Source organism: Bos indicus, chromosome 23, assembly GCF_029378745.1.
Source record: "Bos indicus isolate NIAB-ARS_2022 breed Sahiwal x Tharparkar chromosome 23, NIAB-ARS_B.indTharparkar_mat_pri_1.0, whole genome shotgun sequence".
NCBI classification, from domain to species: Eukaryota; Metazoa; Chordata; class Mammalia; order Artiodactyla; family Bovidae; genus Bos; species Bos indicus.
This window is the reverse complement of record NC_091782.1, coordinates 29,432,008-29,454,134: the sequence shown is the minus strand read 5'-3', so window position 1 is coordinate 29,454,134 and position 22,127 is coordinate 29,432,008. Positions and strand designations below refer to the sequence as shown.

General features: G+C 53.1%; 3 protein-coding genes across 11 annotated transcripts; 2 read left to right on the top strand and 1 right to left on the bottom strand.

Annotated features, from left to right (window-relative positions):
- The first annotated feature begins 12 nt into the window (after positions 1-12).
- On the top strand, positions 13-10,150 carry LOC109576931 (superkiller complex protein 2). 2 transcript variants are annotated; one of them, XM_019985575.2, is made up of 28 exons: positions 13-163; positions 241-344; positions 1,093-1,202; positions 1,302-1,419; positions 1,512-1,626; positions 1,730-1,804; positions 2,093-2,146; positions 2,248-2,438; positions 2,606-2,734; positions 2,928-3,073; positions 3,434-3,580; positions 3,713-3,797; positions 3,989-4,095; positions 4,447-4,593; positions 4,669-4,765; positions 4,951-5,163; positions 5,242-5,352; positions 6,649-6,879; positions 7,243-7,380; positions 7,531-7,668; positions 7,804-7,908; positions 8,232-8,379; positions 8,461-8,587; positions 8,718-8,928; positions 9,081-9,191; positions 9,267-9,485; positions 9,665-9,805; positions 9,901-10,150. In XM_019985575.2, the coding sequence occupies exons 1-28, from the start codon at positions 142-144 to the stop codon at positions 10,099-10,101; spliced, it is 3,741 nt and encodes a 1,246-aa protein (XP_019841134.2). In that variant the 5' UTR covers positions 13-141; the 3' UTR covers positions 10,102-10,150. The 2 variants fall into 2 exon arrangements, with proteins under 2 accessions (XP_019841134.2, XP_070634280.1); XM_070778179.1 differs by lacking the exon at positions 9,665-9,805.
- A 52-nt stretch (positions 10,151-10,202) lies between these two features.
- On the bottom strand, positions 10,203-12,546 carry DXO (decapping exoribonuclease). Of its 3 annotated transcripts, none has more exons than XM_019985581.2 (7): positions 12,278-12,546; positions 11,685-12,086; positions 11,287-11,522; positions 10,948-11,200; positions 10,724-10,859; positions 10,497-10,591; positions 10,203-10,411 (listed from the first exon to the last, which is right to left on the bottom strand). In XM_019985581.2, the coding sequence occupies exons 2-7, from the start codon at positions 12,038-12,040 to the stop codon at positions 10,261-10,263; spliced, it is 1,227 nt and encodes a 408-aa protein (XP_019841140.2). In that variant the 5' UTR covers positions 12,041-12,086; positions 12,278-12,546; the 3' UTR covers positions 10,203-10,260. The 3 variants fall into 3 exon arrangements, with proteins under 3 accessions (XP_019841140.2, XP_019841143.2, XP_019841142.2); XM_019985584.2 differs by having other exon boundaries at positions 10,981-11,200; XM_019985583.2 differs by having other exon boundaries at positions 11,685-12,046.
- A 136-nt stretch (positions 12,547-12,682) lies between these two features.
- STK19 (serine/threonine kinase 19) lies at positions 12,683-21,719 on the top strand. Of its 6 annotated transcripts, none has more exons than XM_070778183.1 (7): positions 12,683-12,894; positions 13,016-13,185; positions 18,999-19,094; positions 19,394-19,533; positions 20,727-20,820; positions 20,932-21,128; positions 21,275-21,719. In XM_070778183.1, the coding sequence occupies exons 1-6, from the start codon at positions 12,795-12,797 to the stop codon at positions 21,109-21,111; spliced, it is 780 nt and encodes a 259-aa protein (XP_070634284.1). In that variant the 5' UTR covers positions 12,683-12,794; the 3' UTR covers positions 21,112-21,128; positions 21,275-21,719. The 6 variants fall into 6 exon arrangements, with proteins under 6 accessions (XP_070634284.1, XP_019841147.2, XP_070634281.1 ...); XM_019985588.2 differs by having other exon boundaries at positions 12,686-12,894; positions 20,723-20,820; XM_070778180.1 differs by having other exon boundaries at positions 12,691-12,894; positions 20,932-21,079.
- The last annotated feature ends 408 nt before the right edge of the window (positions 21,720-22,127 follow it).

The window sequence follows — 22,127 nt, the reverse complement described above, 5'->3', positions numbered from 1 at the left end:
CCTCCGACCAGTTTGGGTCAGCCCCTAAGTAGCTCTTGTCCCCGCCCCCAGGCCCTGGTGTGCCGGAAGTCGCTTCTACTTCCGCCGGTTCCAGCTCCTCCCTACGTTTCTCCGCTGCCCGGCAGCTGCTGTGGCTCCAGGATGATGGAGACGGAGCGACTCGGTGAGGGGGAGGGGGTGGAAAGACGGAGGAGACAGCGAGTGACCCTTAACCCCTGACCTGTGACCTTTCCTCCGTAGTGCTACCTCCCCCAGATCCCCTGGACCTGCCCCTTCGGGCCGTAGAGCTGGGATGCACTGGGCGCTGGGAGTTGCTGAATGTGCCTGGGGCTCCAGAGAGCACCGTGAGTGCCATTTCACCCTAACCTTGACTCTGTTGAGCTTAAAACCTCCTTCATCGTCCTCCCAGTAGGATCTAAGCTGACTCGGCTGTCCTGTCTCTGGATACTTGTCATCCGAGCCTAGACTGGTGCTGGACAGACTCCAACCCAATGGACCTGCAGTGGGTCAGAGCCCATAAGAAGACAGAGCAGGGAGCCCCGGGGAAACCTTAGTTCTGAGAACTGCTCTTTCAAACTGCTGTTTTCTCCCTGGAGTCCTGTTCTGTCTCCAAGCACCAGGGCTCTTGGTGACTGAGATGCTACCCTTTGAACACCTGGCTCTTCATCTTTAGGCCTGGGACCCCCTTTTCCTAAAACTAGAGATTCTCAAATATCAGTGTGCCTCATGATTAGTGGAAAATCCCATGGACAAAAGAGCCTGGCGGGCCACAATCCATGGGTTCGAACACAACTGAGTGTGCGCACACACACACACGCACAGACACACACACACAATTGGTGGGGGAGCTTTTGAAAAATACTAGTTCTTAGGTCCATAGATTCAGAAATCCAAAATCTGTATTACTAATCAGAACCCTAGGTAATTCAGTTGCAGACCATTTGTTCTGTAAAACAGAATAGCCTTTGGAAAATAGTGCTTCAGCCTGATTGTCCTAGTCTGGGACGTCTATCATGTCTGATCTAAATACAAGTCGCGTCACCTTCTCTTTTGTGTCTTACTCTCTTCCCTTACCTCGTGCCTTTGTTCCAGCTTCCCCACGGCCTCCCTCCCTGTGCCCCAGATCTGCAGCAGGAAGCAGAGCGGTTGTTTCTGTCATCTCCAGCCTGGCTGCCTCTGCATGGTGTGGAGCACTCAGCCCGGTGAGGGGTCTAGAAGGGCCTGGGCTTGGCAGGTGGGTCCCTGAAGGAAGCTGGGACAGGGGAGAAAGAAGACCTGAACATTGCTTTGCTTCTGTCCAGGAAATGGCAGAGGAAGATGGATCCTTGGTCTCTCCTGGCCACACTGGGGGCCCCAGTCCCCTCCGACCTACAGGCCCAAAGACACCCAACCACAGGCCAGATACTAGGCTACAAGGAGGTAAGTGGTCGTGGGCCACCAGAAGCAGAGTCAGGAGAAGGTGGGGTCAGAGGCAAATTCAGCCTCACTGGCGCTCTGTTCTCTTGCCTCAGGTCCTGCTAGAGAATACAAACCTGTCGTCCACAACCTCCTTGTCTCTTCGCCGGCCACCAGCGCCCATCTCCCAGTCCCTGTGGGGGAATCCAACACAGTACCCTTTCTGGCCAGGTGTTGCTTGTGGAAATGGGATGGGAGGGGAGGGAGCCCTTAGTCTCCACCCCTCTCATGTCACTCCCACCCCATGAATCCTATTTATCCAACCTCTCCCCAGGTGGAATGGATGAGCCCAGTATAACAGATCTGAGCACTCGTGAGGAGGCTGAGGAGGAGATAGACTTTGAGAAAGGTGAGGTGGTGCCAGGAGGGACCGTGGGAGGTAGGGCTCTGTGCCTGGGGCCTGAGAAAGAGGGGCCAAGTCCTGTCACTGGGTCCTTGCTACCTCTTCCGTTCCCTTGAGCAAATTAGGAAAAGGTACCTCTTTCATAACAACCTTTACTGTCATCTGTTGGAGGACTGTCACAAAAAACTTCAACTACAGAGTGTATGCTGTGAACAGCATCCTGCAGGTTAATGTAACGTATGACTTGTACAGAAGTGTGTGAGAGCCCTGATTCTCTCTGTCCCCGTCCTCCAGACCTCCTTACTCTTCCACCTGGCTTCAAGAAAGGCGTGGACTTTGCACCAAAGGGTGAGTTTTAGTTTTGAGACGGGGCTGTAGGGGAGACAGTGCCCTTCTTCTTCAGAACGGAGGTGGATCCAACCAGGTCTCCATTTTTGCCTTGCTCCTAGGTCACTCAGCTCCAGCTGCCGGGTTGCTCAGCCTCAGCCGTCTGCTGGAGCCCTTGGATTTGGGTGGGGGCGATGAGGATGAGAGTGAGGCAGTGGGACAGCCTGGCGGTCCCAGACAGGACACTGTTTCAGCCTCTCCTGGCAGTGTTCCTCTGGCCCGAGCAAGCAGCTTGGAGGACCTAGTGTTGAAGGTTGGTGGTTCTGGGTGGTTGAGGCAGGAAAGAAAGGCCTTGTCCCAGACAGGGTGGGCTGGCCTGGTTGGTTCCCCGGGGAAGACTGGAGCGTCTTCTGGGAGAGGTGGTAACAGAGAGCTTTCTGGCTGTATGTTTATCAGGCCTACACCCCTCTCCTTCTCCAGGAAGCGGCCACAACTGTAGCCCCCCCAGAACCTCCCAAGCCCCCACCTCAGGAGCAGTGGGCCATTCCTGTGGATGTTACCTCCCCTGTTGGTGATTTCTACCGCCTCATTCCCCAGCCAGCCTTCCAGGTAGCGTGGCCCAGGCCTCAGGTGCTCCCCCACCTCCTCCAGCCCACTCCCTTGTCTCCTCTCCCCACTGGAGGCCAGGTGCCTTCAGTGGACGGAGGTCTTGGCCTTCTTCCCCTTCCCTGGAGGCCCCATGAGGTGGAGGCAGGAAGACCCCTGTCCCTTCTGTGCTCCCATCTGTTTCTCTCTCCCACAGTGGGCCTTTGAGCCAGATGTGTTTCAGAAACAGGCCATCCTGCACTTGGAGCGGCACGACTCAGTCTTCGTCGCGGCTCACACATCCGCGGGGAAGACGGTTGTGGCTGAATATGCCATCGCGCTTGCCCAGAAACACATGACGCGGTACAGGCCCCTCACCAGCCCTGTTCTCTCCTGTGTCCTTTCTGTGTCTCTTCTCTTCTCCACCTCCCTGCCTCATCCTTTAGATGAGAGGTTCAGGGAAAAACTGAGGTAGGGTTTCAGAGGGAAACAGGATGTGGGGAGAGAAAAATGAGCAGCATTCGTTGGGGAAGGGATTGGGGGACGGGATTTTTCCAGAGTAATTCCATGAAGGGGAACGTGAGGGGAGTTTGGGTAAAGAAGTGGGGGTTGGGGGGGCGCCTCAGCTCTGCGGCGTGCCGCTGGCAAGGGTCAGGGTGGGAGAGGAGGTGCTGACAAGGAGCCTGTGTGGAGGGCCTGGCTGACTTTGTGCCCTCCTCCCAGCACCATCTATACTTCGCCCATCAAGGCTCTGAGCAACCAGAAGTTCCGGGACTTCCGAAACACGTTTGGGGACGTGGGGCTGCTCACCGGGGATGTGCAGCTGCACCCAGAAGCCTCGTGCCTCATTATGACAACGGAGATCCTTCGGTGAGAGGCGGGCATTCAGCATGGGGCGGGTTTTTGGTCAGGAAGGTGAGGCCGCTTTGGAGAGCACTCTGGCTGAGGTGAGGGTGGAGATAGGAGCTGCTGAGGAGTCAGCCTGGGGCCTTTCTCCTCCAGCTCCATGCTGTACAGTGGCTCGGACGTCATCCGGGACCTGGAGTGGGTTATCTTTGATGAGGTTCACTATATCAATGATGCTGAGGTAAGGGGACAGGGTCCCCAGGTCCTGGCAGTCCTCTCCTGTGGGGTAGGTTCAGCAGGTCGGTGTTCCATACGGCCTGGGAACTTCACTGCCTTCTTTGTCCCTTCTCATGGAACCTTGTGCCACTTCCCTGGGCAGAAGGGCAGCTCCCTCCAAGCTGCTGGTGACTTGTCCTCCCTTCCTGTGTGCAGCGCGGGGTCGTGTGGGAGGAGGTACTCATCATGCTGCCTGACCACGTGTCCATCATCCTTCTGAGTGCTACTGTTCCCAATGCCCTTGAGTTTGCTGACTGGATTGGGTAAGACACTGGATTGGGTAAGACGTGTCCCGGGGTGCTTGAGTGAAGGGTGCCGTAGCATCCCTCAGTTCAGGTGGGGGTGTAGACTATCCCAGTGAGGGAGGGGTCAGAGCTTGGGGGTCGGGAGGAGAAAGGGGTGCGGCTGGGGAACACGTCCAGCCTGGGAGGTTGTGGGATCCCACCTGGGCTGAGATCACTTTGCATGTTCAGAGACGGGGTGACAGGGACAGCCTTCCAATCTGGCTCCCAGAAAACCAGGGCGAGGCCAGGGCGGGGAAGATGGCGGGCACGTGGGTTCCTTCCCGCGCTCCCAGCCCTGATCTTCTGTCATGCCCCCCATCCCCTGCTCAGACGGCTGAAGCGTCGCCAGATCTACGTGATCAGCACTGTCGCTCGCCCAGTGCCCCTGGAGCACTATCTCTTCACCGGGAACAGCCCCAAGACCCAGGGGGAGCTCTTCCTGTTGCTGGACTCCCGTGGCGCCTTCCACACAAAGGGGTAAGCCTGGGATATGGGGAGAGTCAGGGCTGGGCCCAACGGGGGGTGACTGACGGCTGCCCTGCCCTGCCCCAGGTACTATGCGGCTGTGGAGGCCAAGAAGGAGCGGATGAGCAAGCATGCCCAGACCTTTGGGGCCAAGCAGCCCACGCATCAGGGGGGGCCTGCCCAGGTGAGAACTGGCCGGTTTTGTACCTGTCACCCCTTCTTTCTCCTGAGTCCTTTCTTTCCTCGTCCTCCCAGGGTTTGGAGTGGAGCTTTGAGCACTGCCCGATTTGACTCTGCTTCACATCCCCCCACTTTGGCCCCCATTTGTTCAAGGACTCCATCTCCACTCCCTTCTCCCCGCCTCCTCAGGACCGCGGTGTGTACCTGTCCCTCCTGGCCTCCCTCCGCACCCGTGCACAGCTGCCCGTGGTGGTGTTCACCTTCTCCCGGGGCCGCTGTGACGAGCAGGCCTCAGGCCTCACCTCCCTCGACCTGACGACAAGTTCAGAGAAGAGTGAGATTCACCTCTTCCTACAGCGCTGCCTTGCCCGTCTCCGCGGTTCTGACCGCCAGCTGCCCCAGGTGGGGAGGGGGATTTGGAGACGGTGGGGATCAGGTGTTCACCGCCCCATCCCTGACCCTGGGCCTCGGCCCCCACAGGTTCTGCACATGTCGGAGCTCCTGCACCGTGGCCTGGGTGTGCACCACAGCGGCATCCTGCCCATCCTCAAGGAGATTGTGGAGATGCTCTTCAGCCGCGGCCTGGTCAAGGTGCTCGTGCTGGTGGGAGAGGGACTCCCCAAAGCATTTATCACCTTCTTGGAGGGGAGTGGGCAGCACAGTGCATCAGCTGAGAACTTGGGCTCTGGATCCAGACTGCCTGAGTGGAAATCCAGGTCCACTGTTTACTCACTGTGTGACCCTGGGCAAGGTACTTAACCTCCCTGAACTGTAAGTTTCACATATTGAAATGGGGGTACATAAAGTATGAATAGGGGCTTTCCCAGTGGCTCAGCGGCAAAGAATCTGTGTGCAATGCAGGCGCCACAAGAGACACAGGTTTCATCCCTGGGTTGGGAAGATACCTTGGAGGAGGGCATGGCAACCCACTCCAGTATTCTTACCCGGAGAATCCCATGGACTGAGGAGCCTGGCAGGCTATAGTCAGACATGACTGAAGTGACTTAACACACACGCACACAAGGTGTGAACAGGCAGTATTCAGAAGAGAAAACTAAAAAGCCAATAAACTTATGGAGGTCATTAGTCATCAGAAAAATGCAAACTGAAATACAAGATAGGACTTTACAGTAATTAAAACTGGTAAAATTTAGGAAAGTAGGCAATGCCACGTGTTGCCTGAGATGTAGGAGATGAAAGGATTACAGGAACCCTTGTACAGGTGTGGCCAGTCTGAAGTGTACCTGGTGCTCTTGAGGCAAAGACAAGTCTGTGCCTACTCTTTGTCCCTAAATTCCGCTCCTGAGTGCAAATCACAATGAAGTTCTCACCCTGGTCGGTGAGGGAACACGTCTGCTCTTCCTCTGTGGGCTCTTGTCTGGTGGCAGGGCGTTGGTGGCACCAGGGGCCCTTTCCCTGGGAGAGCAGGTAGGCAGCTATATGCCACGCACTCCACAAGGTGTTCTGTGGCAGGTTGGAGGCAACGGATTAGATATAATCACAGGAACACGGATGGATGTTGAAAATACTACATGGAAGAGAAGAAAACAGAAGGAGATATGTGTCGCCTTTACTTCAAACTGTATTACACACTCAAAAAACATATTTTAAAAAACACATTCACATGAAAAGATAGATTAAAGATAGACAGAGGGGAGACGGGAGTGGGCTGTGGGGGCGAAAGGAAAGAAATAGGTAGCTAAATAAAACAATAGTACCTACTCTGTAGATTTGCCTTGAGAGTCACCTGAGGTCTCATGAGTTAACCGTCTGGGACTATGTATAGTGGTCTTAGCCTTGGCTACAAAGTGAGGTGGGCTCGGCCAGGGCTGGGCCACAGCTGTGTTTAGCCCCTTAGCTGATCCTCTCTTTCCCTCCCCATCTCAGGTCTTGTTTGCCACGGAGACCTTCGCCATGGGTGTAAATATGCCGGCCCGGACAGTGGTATTTGACTCCATGCGCAAGCACGATGGCTGCACCTTCCGGGACCTACTCCCTGGGGAGTATGTGCAGATGGCGGGCCGGGCGGGCCGGAGGGGCCTGGACCCCACAGGCACGGTCATCCTGCTCTGCAAGGGCCGCGTGCCCGAGATGGCAGACCTGCACCGCATGATGATGGTGAGCCGGGGCACCTCGAGGCCAGCTCTGGGCACCTGCTGCATCCTCTGTGCCCACCCTCCTCCCCTCTCCTCTCTCTCTCCTTTCCTTTGGTCTGGGAGAAGCCAGGGGAGGAGCGAGCCAATCTGAGGATGAGGCTGGATCTTGTCTTCTCTAGTCTTTTCACTGTGAATATGGAGCTAGGTGGGACCTTGGAGAGTCTGTTTATTTAGTCTCGCTCCCTTGTTGTGCAGAGGTGAGCAGGCAGTTTGTCTAGGGCCCCGAGGTTGTGAGGCTGGGACTACAGCTGCTTGGAGTAGAACAGCCGAGCAGCAGGTCTCCCCCCAAACCCCGAGCCTCACTGGCGTCTCTGGCCTGGCCCAGGGGAAGCCATCCCAGCTGCAGTCCCAGTTCCGCCTCACGTACACCATGATCCTCAACTTGCTGCGGGTGGATGCTCTCAGGGTGGAGGACATGATGAAGAGGAGCTTCTCAGAGTTTCCATCTCGCAAGGACAGCAAGGTGAGGAAGTGGGTGTGCCCAGGTTGCCCTGCAGGATATGGGACAAGGGAAGCCAGGCTAGGACGAGGTGGGCCTCTGGAAGCCAGTGGGTGAAAGTGGAGAGAGCTGGCCCGGAGACTCTGGCTTCACGCCCACCCTGGCTTCTCCCAGGCCCATGAACAGGCTCTGGCTGAACTGACCAAGAAGTTGGGAGCTTTGGAAGAGCCCGAGGTGACTGGCCAGCTCGTTGACTTGCCTGAGTACTACAGCTGGGGGGAGGAACTGACTGAGACCCGGAGCCAGATCCAGGTGAGCGCCTGTGAGTGTTGGGGGCGGGGTGATGGACGGGGAGGAAGAGACTGGGACGCTCTGGGTATACCTGAACCTCGTCCCAGCATCTCTGTGACACTTCTTATCCCCTTTCTTCTCGTCCGTGCTCTTTAGCACCGCATCATAGAGTCTGTGAATGGGCTGAAATCTCTCTCAGCGGGAAGGGTGGTGGTTGTGAAGAATCAGGAGCATCACAACGCACTGGGTGTGATCCTTCAGGTGAGGGCGGTGGGAATCTGGACTCCAAGGCCAGAGGGAGCAGCCAGCCCCATCTCCATCTTCCCCACTTGGCGAGGAGCCATTTGTACTCAGCAGTGCTCTCATTTTTCCCTCTAGCTCTCTTTTCCTTCCCATCCCCACCACTTCATGCTCGTCTCCTTGTCCTCTCCCCAGGCCCTGCCCCCGAAGTCTGCTCTGATTGCTTGACTTGGTTACCAGTCTATATGGCTGCCCCATGCTCCCTGCCTGAACTGGGGGATCTGGTCTCTTCTTGGATGTCCACTTCTCACACTGCCCTGTCCTGGCCTCCCCACATCCTCTAGGTCTCTTCGAACTCCACCAGCAGAGTATTCACAGCCCTGGTCTTGTGTGACAAGCCCGTGTCTGAGGACCCACGGGAGAGGGGGCCAGCCTCCCCAGATGTGCCCTACCCAGACGACCTCGTGGGATTCAAGCTGTTCCTGCCTGAGGGTGAGAGTGGACGGATGCCCAGGCTCTTGCCAACAGCATGGCTGAGGTGCCCGGTCTGACCCTGCTCTCCCCTCTTCTCAGGGCCCTGTGACCACACTGTGGCCAAGCTCCAGCCAGGAGACGTGGCCGCCATCACCACCAAGGTGCTCCGGCTGAATGGGGACAAGATCTTGGAGGACTTCAGCAAGCGGCAGCAACCAAAATTCAAGTCAGAGATGCTGGGGAGGGACCACGTGGGAGTGGCGGGGAGGTGTGGTCAGGGAGGCTCCCCCAGTCCTAGGGGGGTTCCACAGGAAGAGAAGCCTCTACCCCAGGTCTAAGACCAGCTCCATTCTCAGGAAGGATCCGCCCTCTGCAGCCGTGACCACTGCTGTCCAGGAACTGCTACGACTGGCTCAGGCGCACCCCACAGGACCCCCCACCCTCGACCCTGTCAATGACCTGCAACTCAAGGATGTGTCTGTGGTCGAGGGGGGGCTCCGGGCCCGGAAGCTGGAGGAGCTGATCCGGGGGGCTCAGTGTGTGCACAGTCCCCGTTTCCCTGCCCAGGTTGGTCCCTGGATGTGAGCTTCCCAGCTGGAAGGGACGGCTTTCCCTCTCATCCCCTGCAGACTGGCTGCCCCCGTCCCAGTCCTGGTCCTCAGCTCCCCTGCTGAGGTCAGGGAGGAGCCTCACGAGCCCTTGCCCTTGGCTCCTCGCAGTACCTGAAGCTGCGGGAGCGGATGCAGATCCAGAAGGAGATGGAGCGGCTGCGCTTCCTGCTGTCGGACCAGTCGCTGCTGCTGCTCCCGGAGTACCACCAGCGAGTAGAGGTGCGGGGGCAGGGCTGGGCTGGTGGGCTGGCGGGGAAGCTGTCTGCTGGCTCCCAACACCCACCATCCTTGCAGGTGCTGCGAACCCTGGGGTATGTGGACGAGGCAGGCACAGTGAAGCTGGCCGGGCGGGTGGCTTGTGCCATGAGCAGCCACGAGCTGCTCCTCACCGAGCTCATGTTCGACAACGCACTGAGCACCCTGCGGCCTGAGGAGATCGCTGCCCTGCTCTCCGGCCTGGTCTGCCAGAGCCCCGGGGACCCTGGTGATCAGCTCCCCAGCACCCTCAAACAGGTATGGGGATGACGTCCAGGACCCCTCCCTTCCTCGGCCATGGCATTCCCAGTCCGTGCCCACATGTTCCCCAGGTGCCCTCTGAGTGTCCCTAAGAGCTGGAATGGTTTCTCCTTTCATCCCGGCCTCCTTTCTGGAGCAGGAAGGCAGGGCTTAGAGCCTTTGCTCTCCGTCTGCAGGGGGTGGAACGGGTCCGGACTGTGGCCAAGCGGATTGGTGAGGTCCAGGCGGCCTGTGGTTTGAACCAGACCGTGGAGGAATTTGTTGGGGAGCTGAATTTCGGGCTGGTTGAGGTTGTGTACGAGTGGGCCCGGGGCATGGTGAGTAGCTGGGGTTTGGGGCCTTTGTGGACAGCCAGCTAGGGAGAGGCTGTCGGGGTCCATCGTATTCATTCCCCACCCCGCTTCCCCCATAGCCCTTCTCTGAGTTGGCAGGGCTCTCAGGGACCCCTGAGGGCCTGGTGGTCCGCTGCATCCAACGCCTGGCCGAGATGTGTCGCTCGCTTCGGGGGGCAGCCCGCCTGGTGGGCGAACCTGTGCTAGGTGCCAAGATGGAGACGGCAGCCACCCTGTTACGGAGGGACATCGTCTTTGCTGCCAGCCTCTACACCCAGTGACCGGCCCCTGGCTACAATGTAACAATAAACTGCAAACCCCCTGTGTGAACCTGAGGTGTTGGGCAGGGTTGACTCAGCTCAAAAGACACAGCAGGGAGAGCCACCTGGAAATACGCCTTTATCTGTGCACACAGAAATAGGACCAGCCCCTGTGAAGCATCAGTCCTTGGGGGAGGGTGTCTTGGGCGGTGATGGGAGGTCCTGGGTCACAGCTTCCACGTACCATGGAGGCAGGAAGGCATGGGGTGCATCTCGGTGTTCAGACACTGTGACAGGGCCGCCGGGCTCCCAGGAGAAGAGGTAGACGAGCCTGGGGGGCAGATAGAGTCCTGAATTGAGGGCTGGAGGCTGAGTTTCTGGGCCCCAGAGGGGAGGGGCAGAGCTGAATGCCTCACCTGGGGTCATCCTGAACTACTGTGTTCTGGGCGAAACTAAGGAAGGCAGCACAGAAGTTCATGCACACGGAGGGGTTCCAGCCATCACGGTCGTTCTGCAGAGAGCCCAGGAGGAGGCAGAAGGCCGGTGGTGAGGGTGGAAGAAGGGGAAGGTGGGCTGCAGGTCCCTGGACAATGGACCTGTGGTGTTGGCGCAGGGGGATGCAGGTGGGAACTCATTGCCTTACCCTGACGTATTCAAACATCTCCATGGTAGGAAAGGTCTTCAGGGAACAGACAAAACCCTCCGGGTTACGGAAGCCAGCAACAACATTTGGGACGCCTGGCAGGAACGACTGGGCCCACCATTTCAGGAGCTTGTGTCTGTCAGGAAAGGCAAGGGGGTCAGTGGGACCCCTCCTCCACCCTCCAGCCTCCTCCTTCCCCAAGTTTCTTTCCAAGCTTTTCATACAAGGTTCTCATCCTGTCCACCCCTGTCCTGAACCTGTAGAAGCTCTTCCATTGGCCAGGGCTGTGCATCTCCTTGGAGGTCTTGAGCTCCACATAGCAGGTGGGGGGCTGTGTGGATGGGGCCTGGGGGTCTGTGCAGTCCACCTCCCCGGAAAAAAGAAGAGGGTGGTTTCCCAGGTGGCTGCGTAGCACAGAGCAGAAGGCCACGTTGGTGTTAACTTCCCCAGAAGGATCTGGGGAGACTCCGGGTTTGTCTGCACAAGGAGAGAAACAGCAGCAAGGGCTGGGGGCTCTCGATCTCTGGGGATAGGGGAGGGGGCAGAATCAGGGCAACTCTCACCTGCACACATGTACTGCTCAAATTTGTACCCCATGTACATAAGCTCCCGGAGAAGCGGTGGCCGGGTAAGCCTCTGAACCCGAGCAGCCGGCGTCTCTACCTCACTCAAGTAGAGCGTCCCCTGGAACCGGGAGGCTGCCAGCTGCCAGCCTTCCTGCCGCTCATATGGTGTTGTCAGCAGTTTTGTCAGGTGCCCCCGCCACGTCACTATGGCCCCTGCCAGCCAGCCTGGACCCCTGAGGAGGAGGAGTTAGGGGCTGAAGGTCTGACACCTGCATTAGCGCAGATGGCTTCTCCAAAGAATAGGGTAAGATAAGGACTCACTCCAGCTTTGGCTCTCCCAGTTTTAGAGAGTGAGTGCAGGTCTCTAGGGCTACTGTGTGGTATGCTTTGCTCACCCCTCTAGCTGGCCTCGGTGCTCCAGGAGCCAGCGTAGCAGGTGGTCCAGCCTTTCTTGGACCTCTTCGTCCCGGGGCTGGTATCGATCAGGGTATCCGTCTCTGAGGTCAAAGTTGGGGCTTTGACCATTGGTGGGAGGTGGGCTGTAGTACCGCAAAGCGCGAGCATCTCCATGGTACTGGCGCTGTGCATCCAGAGAGAAGCAGCCCAATTCGGAAGGGCGCCGGTAGAAAGGAAAGGGCCCAGAGTAGAGGGCAGGGTCTGTGGGCAGGGAGGGCGCTGGGCGGGGGAGCTTGTTCCGAGGCTCAGCGACCTCTATCTTTCCAGCTTCTCTCTTGGTCCCTCTGGACTCCATGAGGTCCTGAGAGGGGACAAGGAAGTTCCCCCTTTAAAAAGAAGGGCTGGAGAAGAGGGACTTCGAGTCAGGACTAAGCGAGCCTGGCCTTGAAACGTGCAAGCCCCGTGTCCTCAAACAACCCCACCAGGTGCGCATGCTACCTTTTCCCTTGACCTATATACCCCCTACCCCCAGTAGCTCCAAACCCAGAGTGGTTAGGAAGGATGCTTGGGCTCAGGTCAAGGATCTGGTTACCTCAAATCCTGCCAACCTCGACTTCCACCTTCTCAGGGCTATGACGTCATGGCAGGTACATCACATGTCAAAGGGATGCGAGGGCAGTTTTCCCCCCTCTCGATGACGCAATCATTCAGCGACAGAGGCGGCCTAACCCCTAGGTGGCGGGAGGGGGCTGTGCGCTTTACACCGAGGGAGATCCCAGCGTGGCCACCCGCGCCCCTCCGCAGCGCCCAAGCGTCCCCGGACGTGAGCGCTCTCAGAGGAAGCCAATCAGCAGCGGACGTGGGGCCTCGGCCAATGAGGATGGCGCTGGTGTTGGCATTGGCACCGTCCCCGCTAGCAAGGGGCGGAGGGATGACTAGTCGGCTCTTCTGTCGTCAGCACTTCAGCCTACGAAGCTCGGGCTGATTGGTTTCCGAGGAGGGACGCCCAGGGAGCCCGTACGTCACTGCCCTGTGCCGGAAGACTATTTTCGTGGTCTCTTTCCTCAACAGCTTTCTACTTCTTCCCCGCCGCGAAAAGATCCCGGGATATGAGCCGGAAGAGGCATCGCCTGGTCCCGGAGACGTTTGGGTTGAAGAGGCGGCGGGAACTAGGGGATGTAGAGGCAGATCCTTTGCGGGGCGAGTCAGGTAACCATGGCAACCCCGGGGCGAGGCTAAAGACCCCAGCTGGCAGCAGCCTCACCTCTGGTAACCCTGTATGTTGAGACAACAGCGCCCCAGTGTGGTACCCCCGCTTCCCCCGCCTCAGTTCACGTCGCAGTGACTCGGTCTCTCCGCCCAGGATCTGCGCGAGAGGCAGTCGCAGAGATAGTGCGGCTGTTCCCGCGAGTCCTGTTTGAGGATGCGCTACCCCCCATCGCGCTGAGGAGCCAGGTGTACAGCCTCGTACCGGACCGAACCGTGGCTGACCGGCAGCTGGTGAGGAGCGTCAGAGCGACCAACGGGAATGCGCTTTCGTGCCTCGCGGGCACTTCCGAGGGTCTCCCCATAACTCACTCAGTCCACCAGCTGTTCAGCCATTCAGCAAGCGCTGGGTCTTTCTGGGCCGGGCTTTCAGTGCCAGGCACTGCGGTGCCGAGGAGAATGCTACAGACCCTCAGGGAATAGCATGCCAAATGATGAAGGTGGAAGAGCGAAGCTTTTGGGGAAACTGAGTCACCGGGCGTGGTTCGTGATGGGAATGTAGGCAGACGTCAGATTAGGGCAGGCCTTGTACACCAGCGTCGTTTCCGTTTTACAAAGAAGGCAATGAGCTGGTAGAGAATGTTAAAACAAGAGAGGGAGTGGTGTGTTGCACGGATTGGAGGCAGTGTCATGAGGTGGGGAGATCAATTAGGAAGATACTGCAGCTGAGAACTGGTGAAGGCCTAAATTAGGGCAGTGTAGTAAGGAGGGAGAGGATGGATGAGGGATGTGGAGCGAGAAAGAAGGACTTCAAGATAGCTCTCGGATTTTCTGGACGACTGAGTGGTTGGTGGAGTGAACAGAGTAGGAAAACATTGAATAGTTGGGGGCAGATGATGTGTTTATTTTGTACAAGTTGAGTTGGAGGTGTTTGTGGAGCATCCGGAGGCAAATGTGCAGCAGACAGTTGGATGAGGGTTTGGAGAAAATTCTGGGCCACTGATACAGCACTGGAAGCCATCGAGATGTGAGTAGTGGTTCAGTCTGTGGATGTGGGTGAAATTGGTAGTAAGAGGGAGGAGTGGGTTTTAACCTTTTTATAAACTTTAGAAGATAATGAAAGCCATGGCTCTCCAGAAAAAAAGGCATATATGCCACTGTATGTGTATATATGTATATATGTATATATGGTGTATGTACAATTTGAGAGGAAGGGGGTTGTTTCACAGATTCTCTGAGGCCAAAGGTTAAGGACCCCAGGTTTGCAGTGACAGATAATAGAGCCACATCCCCAGTGCTAGGAGATACCAACATTTAAGGCCGTGTTTCTCAAAGTATGTCCTGAGTTCCACTAGATTACCTGGACTGCTTATTCAAAACTACAGGTTCTGGGAATCTCTCAGTGAGGATGAATTAAGCTTTCTTGAGGAGGAACTGGAAATCTATATTTTAAAGCTACTTCCTCAAGTATTCGTAATGTGTGCTAAAATTTGAAGTTCAAGGACTTCCTGGGAGTCCAGTGGTTAAGACATTTCCACTGCTGCGGTGGGGAGCACAGGTTAAATCCCTGGTCGGGCAACTAAGATCCTGCATAACTCGATGTATGGCCAAAAAAAAAATTGAGGTCCACTGATACGGTGGGGGTGGGGGAGGAGAAGGAGGCGTCTGTGAAAAAGCTGTTAGAAGAATTAACAGAGATGAGAGGAACCCAGGAAGAGCTATATTGAGAAAGTGGCAATTTTCAAGAGGGTGGAGTAGTTGGCAGTGTTAAAACCTATGATTCAAGACAGTGGTCTGTGATGTGGTCAAGTAAAATAATAGCCAATTGGATTTTGCAATTGGCAACTTGTTAGGAAGAAAAAAGGGAAGAAAAGGAAGATGGGGACTAGCTCCAGTCTCTTAAGGAAGCAAATCAGAACCACTCCTTATAAAGTATTTGTTGTTTTTAACCTCCTGGTGTTAGCCTAAATTTTAGAAAAACTTTAAAAATTCCACAAAAGAAAATATGAATTTAACTCAGTCGTGTCCGACTCTTTGTGACCCCGTGGACTGTAGCCCACCAGGCTCCTCTGTCCATGGGATTCTCCAGGCAAGAATACTGGAGTGGGTTGCCATTTCCTTCTCCAGGGGATCTTCCCAACCCAGGGATCAAACCCAGGTCTCCAGCATTGCAGGCAGATGCTTTATCCTCTGAGCCACCAGGGAAGCCACAAAGAAAATATAAACACATATAATTTAAAGAATGTTTATAAAGCAAATACCCACTTAACCATCACCCAAGTCAGACTGCAGAACATAGCCAACAGCCCACATTCAGCCAAAATGCCTTATGTCCCTGGGAAGCAACATACCTGACTGGTTTGATAATTGTTCCCTTCGTTTTCTTTATACCATCTATGTGTTTATCGTAAACAACATAGCTTAGTTACCTACTTTTCAACTTGATGTAAATAAAATCATACCATATGTATTTATTTACATCTTGTTTCATTAGATGATTATTTTTGAGATTCATTGGGGCTTCCCAGGTGGCCCAGTGGTAAGGAATCTCCTGCCAATGCAGGAGACCGAAGAGACGCAGGTTGGATCCCTGGATTGGGAAGATCTCCTGGAGTAGGAAATGGCAACCTACTCCAGTATTCTTGCCTGGAAAATTCCATGGACATTGGAGCCTGGTGGGCTACAGTCCATGGGGTTCCAAAGAGTTGGACATGACTGAGTGACTGAGAATGCGCACACGTGTGTGTGCACACACATAGGCACGCACATGTTTTAAAATTCATTTTCATAGATTTCTATTTTGTGAATATATCCCACTTTGTCCATTCTAGTGGAAGAAATTGTATTGTTTTAAGAATTTGTCAGTTTCATCTAAAATTTCACATTTATTGACAAAGTTTGTAATCTCACTTTATTTTCTGTAGAATCTATAGTGATGATCCTTTTTTTTTGTTGTTCTTTATATTGGTTATCTGTGCTTTTTCTAGGTTCCTGTTTCCGCCTTTCTGTCTTGGTCAGTCTCACTAAGGTTTATCAATTTTAGTAGTCTTTCAAAGAATTAACTTTTAGCTTTGTTGCTCTTTCTTGCATGCATGTTTTCCATTTCATTCATGTTTCCTCTCTACTGCTATGCTTATTTTACTTTTTTTCCTTCATTGATTTTCATCCTCTATTCTTTTCTAATAGATGCATGTCAGGCTGTAGTCTCCCCCTATATATATCATCTGTCAAAGTGAAACTGAAGTGGCTCAGTCGTGTCTGACTCTTAGTGACCCCATGGACTGCAGCCCACCAGGCTCCTCCGTCCATGGGATTTCCCAGGCAAGTGTACTGGAGTGGGGTGCCATTGCCTTCTCCAGGGGATCTTCCTAACCCAGGGATGGAACCCGGGTCTCCCGCACTGCAGGCAGGCGCTTTACCATCTGAGCCACCAGGGAAGCCCTTGGTCAATCATCTGTCAAGTTTGGGTATATATTTCCATTATCATTTATTTCAAAATATCTTCTAATTTCCTTTGTGATTTTTTTTCTTTGACTTACTGGGTTGATTAGAAATGTATGTCTACTTCCTAAACATTTTCTAGTTACCTTGATAATGATTTCTGGCATAAATGATATTATTATGGCCAGAGATCATACACAATATGATTTCAGTCATTTGGAAGCTTATTGAGACATGCTTTGTGCTATATAGTCAGTTTTACGAAATATTCTATGTATGTATATTTGAAAAAATATGTATTATTCAATTACTAATTTCTTAGTAACTTAAGTTATTACTGAAATCTTTTATTTCCTCACTGATTGCTATTTTGTCTGTTCTATGAGTTTATGTGAGTTGGATTAATGTACTTTTGTGATTGTGGCTGTTATTGTCTCTTCAGATACTTCCCACACCTTATTATCTCTTTTCTTTTCTTCTGGGACTCCAATTAAACACATATTGGGCCTTCTGTTTGAATCCTTTGTCTCTTAGTCTCTTGTCCTCATTTTTAATCTTTTTGATTGTCTTTATTATGTTCTTGTTATTATTATTATTTTTTAAATCTGTCTTGTAGATTAGTAGATTTTTATTTTGGAGAAGGAAATGGCAACCCACTCCAGTATTCTTGCCTGGAGAATCCCAGGGATGGGGGAGCCTGGTGGGCTGCCATCTATGGGGTCGCACAGAGTCGGACACAACTGAAGTGACTTAGCAGCAGCAGCAGCAGCAGCAGCAGCAGCTTTTTATTTAGCTGTGCCATAATCTGCTGACTCCCAGAGTTTACTCAAACTCATGTCCATTGAGTCGATGATGCCATCCAACCATCTCATCCCCTGTCATCCCCTTCTCCTGCCCTCAGTCTTTCCCAGCATCAGGGTCTTTTCAAATGAGTCAGCTCTTTGCATTAGGTAGCTAAAGTATTGGAGTTTCAGCTTCAACATCAATCCTTCCAATGAACACCCAGGACTGATTTCCTTTAGGATTTATTGGTTGGATCTCCTTGCAGTCTAAGGGACTCTCAAGAGTCTTCTTCAACACCACAGTTCAAAAGTATCAATTCTTTGGCACTCAGCTTTCTTTATAGTCCAACTCACATCCATATATGACTATTGGAAAAACCTTAGCTTTGACTAGATGGACCTTTGTTGGCAAAGTAATGTCTCTGCTTTTTAATATGCTGTCTATGTTGGTCATAACTTTCCTTCCAAGGAGCATGTGTCTTTCAATTTCATGGCTGCAGTCACCATCTGCAGTGATTTTGGAGTCCCCCAAAATAAAGTCTGCCACTGTTTCCCCATCTATTTGCCATAAAGTGATGGGACCAGATGCCATGATCTTCGTTTTCTGAATGTTGAGCTTTAAGCCAACTTTTTCACTCTCCTCTTTTCACTTTCATCAAGAGTTCTTCTTCACTTTCTGCCATAAGGGCGAATCATCTGCATATCTGAGGTTATTGATATTTCTCCTAGCAATCTTCACTTTCTGCCATAAGGGTGGTATCATCTGCATATCTGAGGTTATTGATATTTCTCCCAGAAATCTTGATTCCAGCTTGTACTTCATTGGTGATGGACATGGAGGCCTGGGGTCTCAAAGAGTTGGACACGACTAAGCGACTGAACTGAACTGAATCTACTGAATCCATCCGTTGATTTCTTAACTGCACCTGCTTTATTTTTGAGTTCTGGAATTTCTATTAGTACATGAATGTCTTTCAAATCCATTATGTCAGTTTTTATAATTTCCTGCCGAAATTTTCCATTCTAGCTTTTATTTATTTCAGCATTACAAGCATACTTAAAAAAAATAGTCTATTTTTGATAAGTTTGCTGTAACATATATTTTTAGGTTTGTTTCTATTGTCTGTTTCTTTTGAATTTTGTTTTCCTATATTAGTTTGGTAATTCCTTATTATCTTATGAGCGCTTTAATGCTTAAACAGCTTTTAAAATAACATTTTATGCAGCATTTTACCTAATTTTCAGTGAGTGAGTTGGTCTTGCTATATTCCTGGAAACAGAAGTTCTAGTTTATTTTTATTTGTTTGAAACATTTTATCCCATATTCCTCTCCACCTTCCCCATCCAAAATCTCAACTGTTAATTCCTTGAGGGGAGAGCCCATTAATCACTGCTTTATCTAAGTGTCTGCCTATGATTGGTCTTAGAAAATATGTCATGATTTTTTTAATGTTGTTTTTTTTTTTTATTCAGCAGACATTTAAAAATATTTAGTATTTATTTGGCTATTTTGAGTCTTAGTTGCAGCATGCGGGGTCCTTAACTTGCTGTATGCAAACTCTTAGTTGTGGCATGTGGGATCTAGGTCCCCAATCAGGGATTGAACCGGGGTCTCTTGCACTGGGAGCATGGACTCTTAGCCACTGGACCACCAGGGAAGCCCCTGTGTTGACTGTTTAACAGATAACTCCTGAGGTGGCTGGGTGAAAGACTAATTGAAAAAGACTGTTTGGCGATCCACCTAATTCTCTCCCCATAGTTTTTCCTTTACTTAAAGAAGAACTCCCCAATACTTGGACACAGAATGTCCCTGCTCAGTGTGTCCAGGGTATAGCAGAGCATCTTCCCCTGATATCCTTTTCATTCTCATGTCTATGGAGGCAGAAGGCACTGCAAGAGCAGGGGGAGATCAGGATTGTCCAGCTAGGCTTCGACTTGGACGCCCAAGGAATCATGTTCACCGAGGACTACAGGACCAGAGTGAGTGTGACTGTGTGTGGATCATGGGGGCCAGGGTAGGGGGTGCAGGAAAACTAGGGAGTGGGAATAAAAAGAAAAGAGACAACCCCCCCCCCCCGCCCCCACCTCACATCTCACAGACAGGGCACAGGGCTCTGATAAAATATTAATATGAGGGAGAGGAAGAAGAGGAGGAGAAGTATGAGATGTAGAAGGCCCTGAGCAGCAGGCAAAACATAGGAAGAGAAATGTGATCCTGGGGACAGAGGTCGGTGGAGGGTTAGGTGGGGCCAGACCACGTCTCTCATCTCTGGTTCCAGGTCCTCAAAGCTTGTGATGGCCGCCCATATGCTGCCGCAGTACAGAAGTTTCTGGCTTCCGTGCTTCCAGCCTGTGGTGACCTTAGCTTCCAGCAAGACCAAATGACACAGACCTTTGGCTTCAGGGACCCAGAGATCACGTGAGACCTGGGGGAACCAAAAAAATCAGGCATCCGGCCCCTCCCCTCCTCCCTCCAGTCCCATCCAGCCTTGTTCTCTTTCTTTTGAGGAACCTGTTAAAAAGGCAGATTCTTTTTTTTTTTTTTTTTTAAATAAAATGACCTAAGTTTGTGCTTCTTCCCCAGGAGGAGAGGCCTGTCTTATCTGAGGCCTTGGAAACAGCCCTGGACTAAAATTCAGGAGATATGGGTGGCTAATCAAATGTAGAGGCCTGGCAGGAGCCATAAATGCCCGGTGGGAATCAGCATTCACATTCAAAAGAAAAACAGCTAGGCAAAGGCTAAAGCAAAGTATCGTTTCAGGAGGGTGGGTCTGACTCGGGATCCCTACTTTGTAATCCATGATATACCTGAACGCATTAGATAAACTTCAGTAAGATTTGGGAAGAGCTATGGTGAGGTATGGGGCTTCCCTGGTGGCTCAGTGGTAAAGAATTGCCTGCCAATGCAGGAGACGCGGGTTCAGTCCCTGGGTTGGGAAGATCTGCTGGAGAAGGAAATGGCAACCCACTCTAGTATTCTTGCCTGGAGAATCCCATGGACAGAGGAGCCTGGCCGGCAGCAGTCTGTGAGGTCGCCATGGAGTTGGACATGGCCTAGCAACTAAAGAACAAACAGTGGTGAGGTATGTGTAGGTAACGGCAGGAGCTCCGGAGAAAGGCCTCTGTGTCTCCCTTGGTGGTGGGACTGAGAGTGGTCAAGGGGGCTTCAGAGAGGAGGAGCAGTTTTAGTGAACATGCAATAATAACAGTCATGTCTGGCTCTCTGCAACCCCGTGGACTGTAGCTTGCCAGGCTCCTCTATCCATGGAATTTTCCAGGCAAGAATAAGCCATTCCCTTCTCCAGGGGATCTTCCCTACCCAAGGACTGAACCTGAGTCTCCTGCATTGCAGGTAGATTCTTTACCGTCTGAGCCACCAGGTAACAGGAAAAGAGAGAGTGGACGGAAGGCGGTCAGGTGGGAGAATGGCAGGCAAGATCATGGGGCACTGAGCAGCACGGTCTGAGCAGAGAACTGCCCCAGGCTGGACTCCTGTTGTCCAGTCCCTTGGCCTAGGTGCCCAGGCCTCTGGAGACTTAGTGTCCAGCGTTAGTGGGCGGGGAGGAGAGAGAGCTCTCAGAGTCAACACTTCATCTCCACTCTCTTAGGCAGCTGGTCAAAGCTGGGGTGCTCACTGTCCGAGATGCTGGAAGTTGGTGGCTCGCAGTGCCTGGAGCTGGGAGGTTCATCAAATATTTTGTTAAAGGTACACTCTCTGCAGCCCAGGCCCGCAGCCCCTCAAGAACACTCTTTGGTGCCTCCTCAGGCCTCCAGGCCTTATTCATCTTTCCCCTCTCCCATGCCACCTCTCCCCCAGGACGGCAGGCTGTCCTCAGCATGGTCCGGAAGGCCAAGTACCGGGAGCTACTCCTTTCAGAGCTCCTGGGCCGGCGGGCAGCTGCCTCGGTGCGACTCGGCCTCGCCTACCACGTACATGACCTCATTGGGGCCCAGCTGGTGGACTGGTGAGTCTTGCGCCCCAGCCTCTGGAAGATGACAGAGCAATGACCTCAGGTTGGATTTCCTCCCTCCTTGTGCTTCCCTCATTAGCAAAGCCCAGCCCCTCTCCTGTCTTCTGGAACCTGGGAACATATCCAGCCAAGTTCTGAGTTCTCTGGAACTCAGGAACCCAGCTCCAGCCTTGTCTTTCTCTTGCACAGTGTCTCCACCACTTCTGGAACCCTCCTCCGCCTGCCAGAGACCTGAGGACTCTCTTCATCATTGCACACCTCCCCAGGGTGGGGATTGAGGGGCCCAGGAGGGCTGCCCGCCCTGGCTCAGGCAGGGTCACCTTGGGAAGGCTCGGGAGCCAGGATGAGTGCTGGGCTTGCTGCTGTGCCGAGGGTCAGATGTGACTGCCGCTGTTGACCTGGGCTGCGTCCCAGTGGAGGGGTTTGGGCTGTGCTTCTCTGCCCTTTCACGAAAGTGGAGCCAGAAACCTTGCCAAGGCCATGGCTGCTGTCTTTCATGCAGCAAGGTGCTGCCACTATTCTGTCTGGGGTGGGAAGGAGGGGTCACTGGGTAAGCTGTCAAAGTTGGACAGAGTTTTTCTTCCTATATGTTGGGCTGAAACTGGCAAATAAAGTACTTCTGATGTTTTGTGGATGTCTTTTGTTTCATGAGACATGTGAGTTCGGGCATCTCGTTTAGGGGCAGAGGTAAAGCCAAAGTGGGGCCAGGGCTTTACCTTGTTGATCAGAGAGGAACAAGGGACACTGAGGTCAGTTCCCCTGTGGGACGGTGAGAATGTGTCTGATTTCCTAAATGACAGAATTTTTGTCAGAGCCTGCAAAAAGCTAGTGTAGTTCAGTTTTTGTGGGAGTTAGTATAAGAGGTTTCCCAGGTGGCTCAGTGGTAAAGAATCCGCCTGCCGGTTCCGGAGACTGGGTCAGGAAGATCCCCTGCAGGAGGAAATGGCAACCCACTCCAGTACTCTCGCTGGGGAAATCCCATGGACAGAGGAGCCTGGTGGGCTATAGTCCCTGGCATCAAAGAGTTGGACACAACTGAAGC

Bases quoted from the DNA above. Each gene is read 5' to 3' on its own strand.
- LOC109576931 (XM_019985575.2), top strand. From the start codon at position 142: ATGATGGAGACGGAGCGACTCG. The intron at 5,164-5,241 runs GTGGGGAGGGGG...CGGCCCCCACAG, and splicing joins CTGACCGCCAGCTGCCCCAG to GTTCTGCACATGTCGGAGCT. The intron at 9,192-9,266 runs GTGCGGGGGCAG...CCATCCTTGCAG, and splicing joins AGTACCACCAGCGAGTAGAG to GTGCTGCGAACCCTGGGGTA.
- DXO (XM_019985581.2), bottom strand. From the start codon at position 12,040: ATGGAGTCCAGAGGGACCAAGAGAGAAGCTGGAAAGATAGAGGTCGCT. The intron at 11,523-11,684 runs GTGAGCAAAGCA...CCTCCTCCTCAG, and splicing joins CACCGAGGCCAGCTAGAGGG to GGGTCCAGGCTGGCTGGCAG. The intron at 10,412-10,496 runs GTGAGGCATTCA...TCTGCCCCCCAG, and splicing joins GTAGTTCAGGATGACCCCAG to GCTCGTCTACCTCTTCTCCT.
- STK19 (XM_070778180.1), top strand. From the start codon at position 12,795: ATGAGCCGGAAGAGGCATCGCCTGGTCCCGGAGACGTTTGGGTTGAAG. The intron at 13,186-18,998 runs GTGAGGAGCGTC...CTATGGAGGCAG, and splicing joins CCGTGGCTGACCGGCAGCTG to AAGGCACTGCAAGAGCAGGG. The intron at 19,095-19,393 runs GTGAGTGTGACT...CTCTGGTTCCAG, and splicing joins CCGAGGACTACAGGACCAGA to GTCCTCAAAGCTTGTGATGG.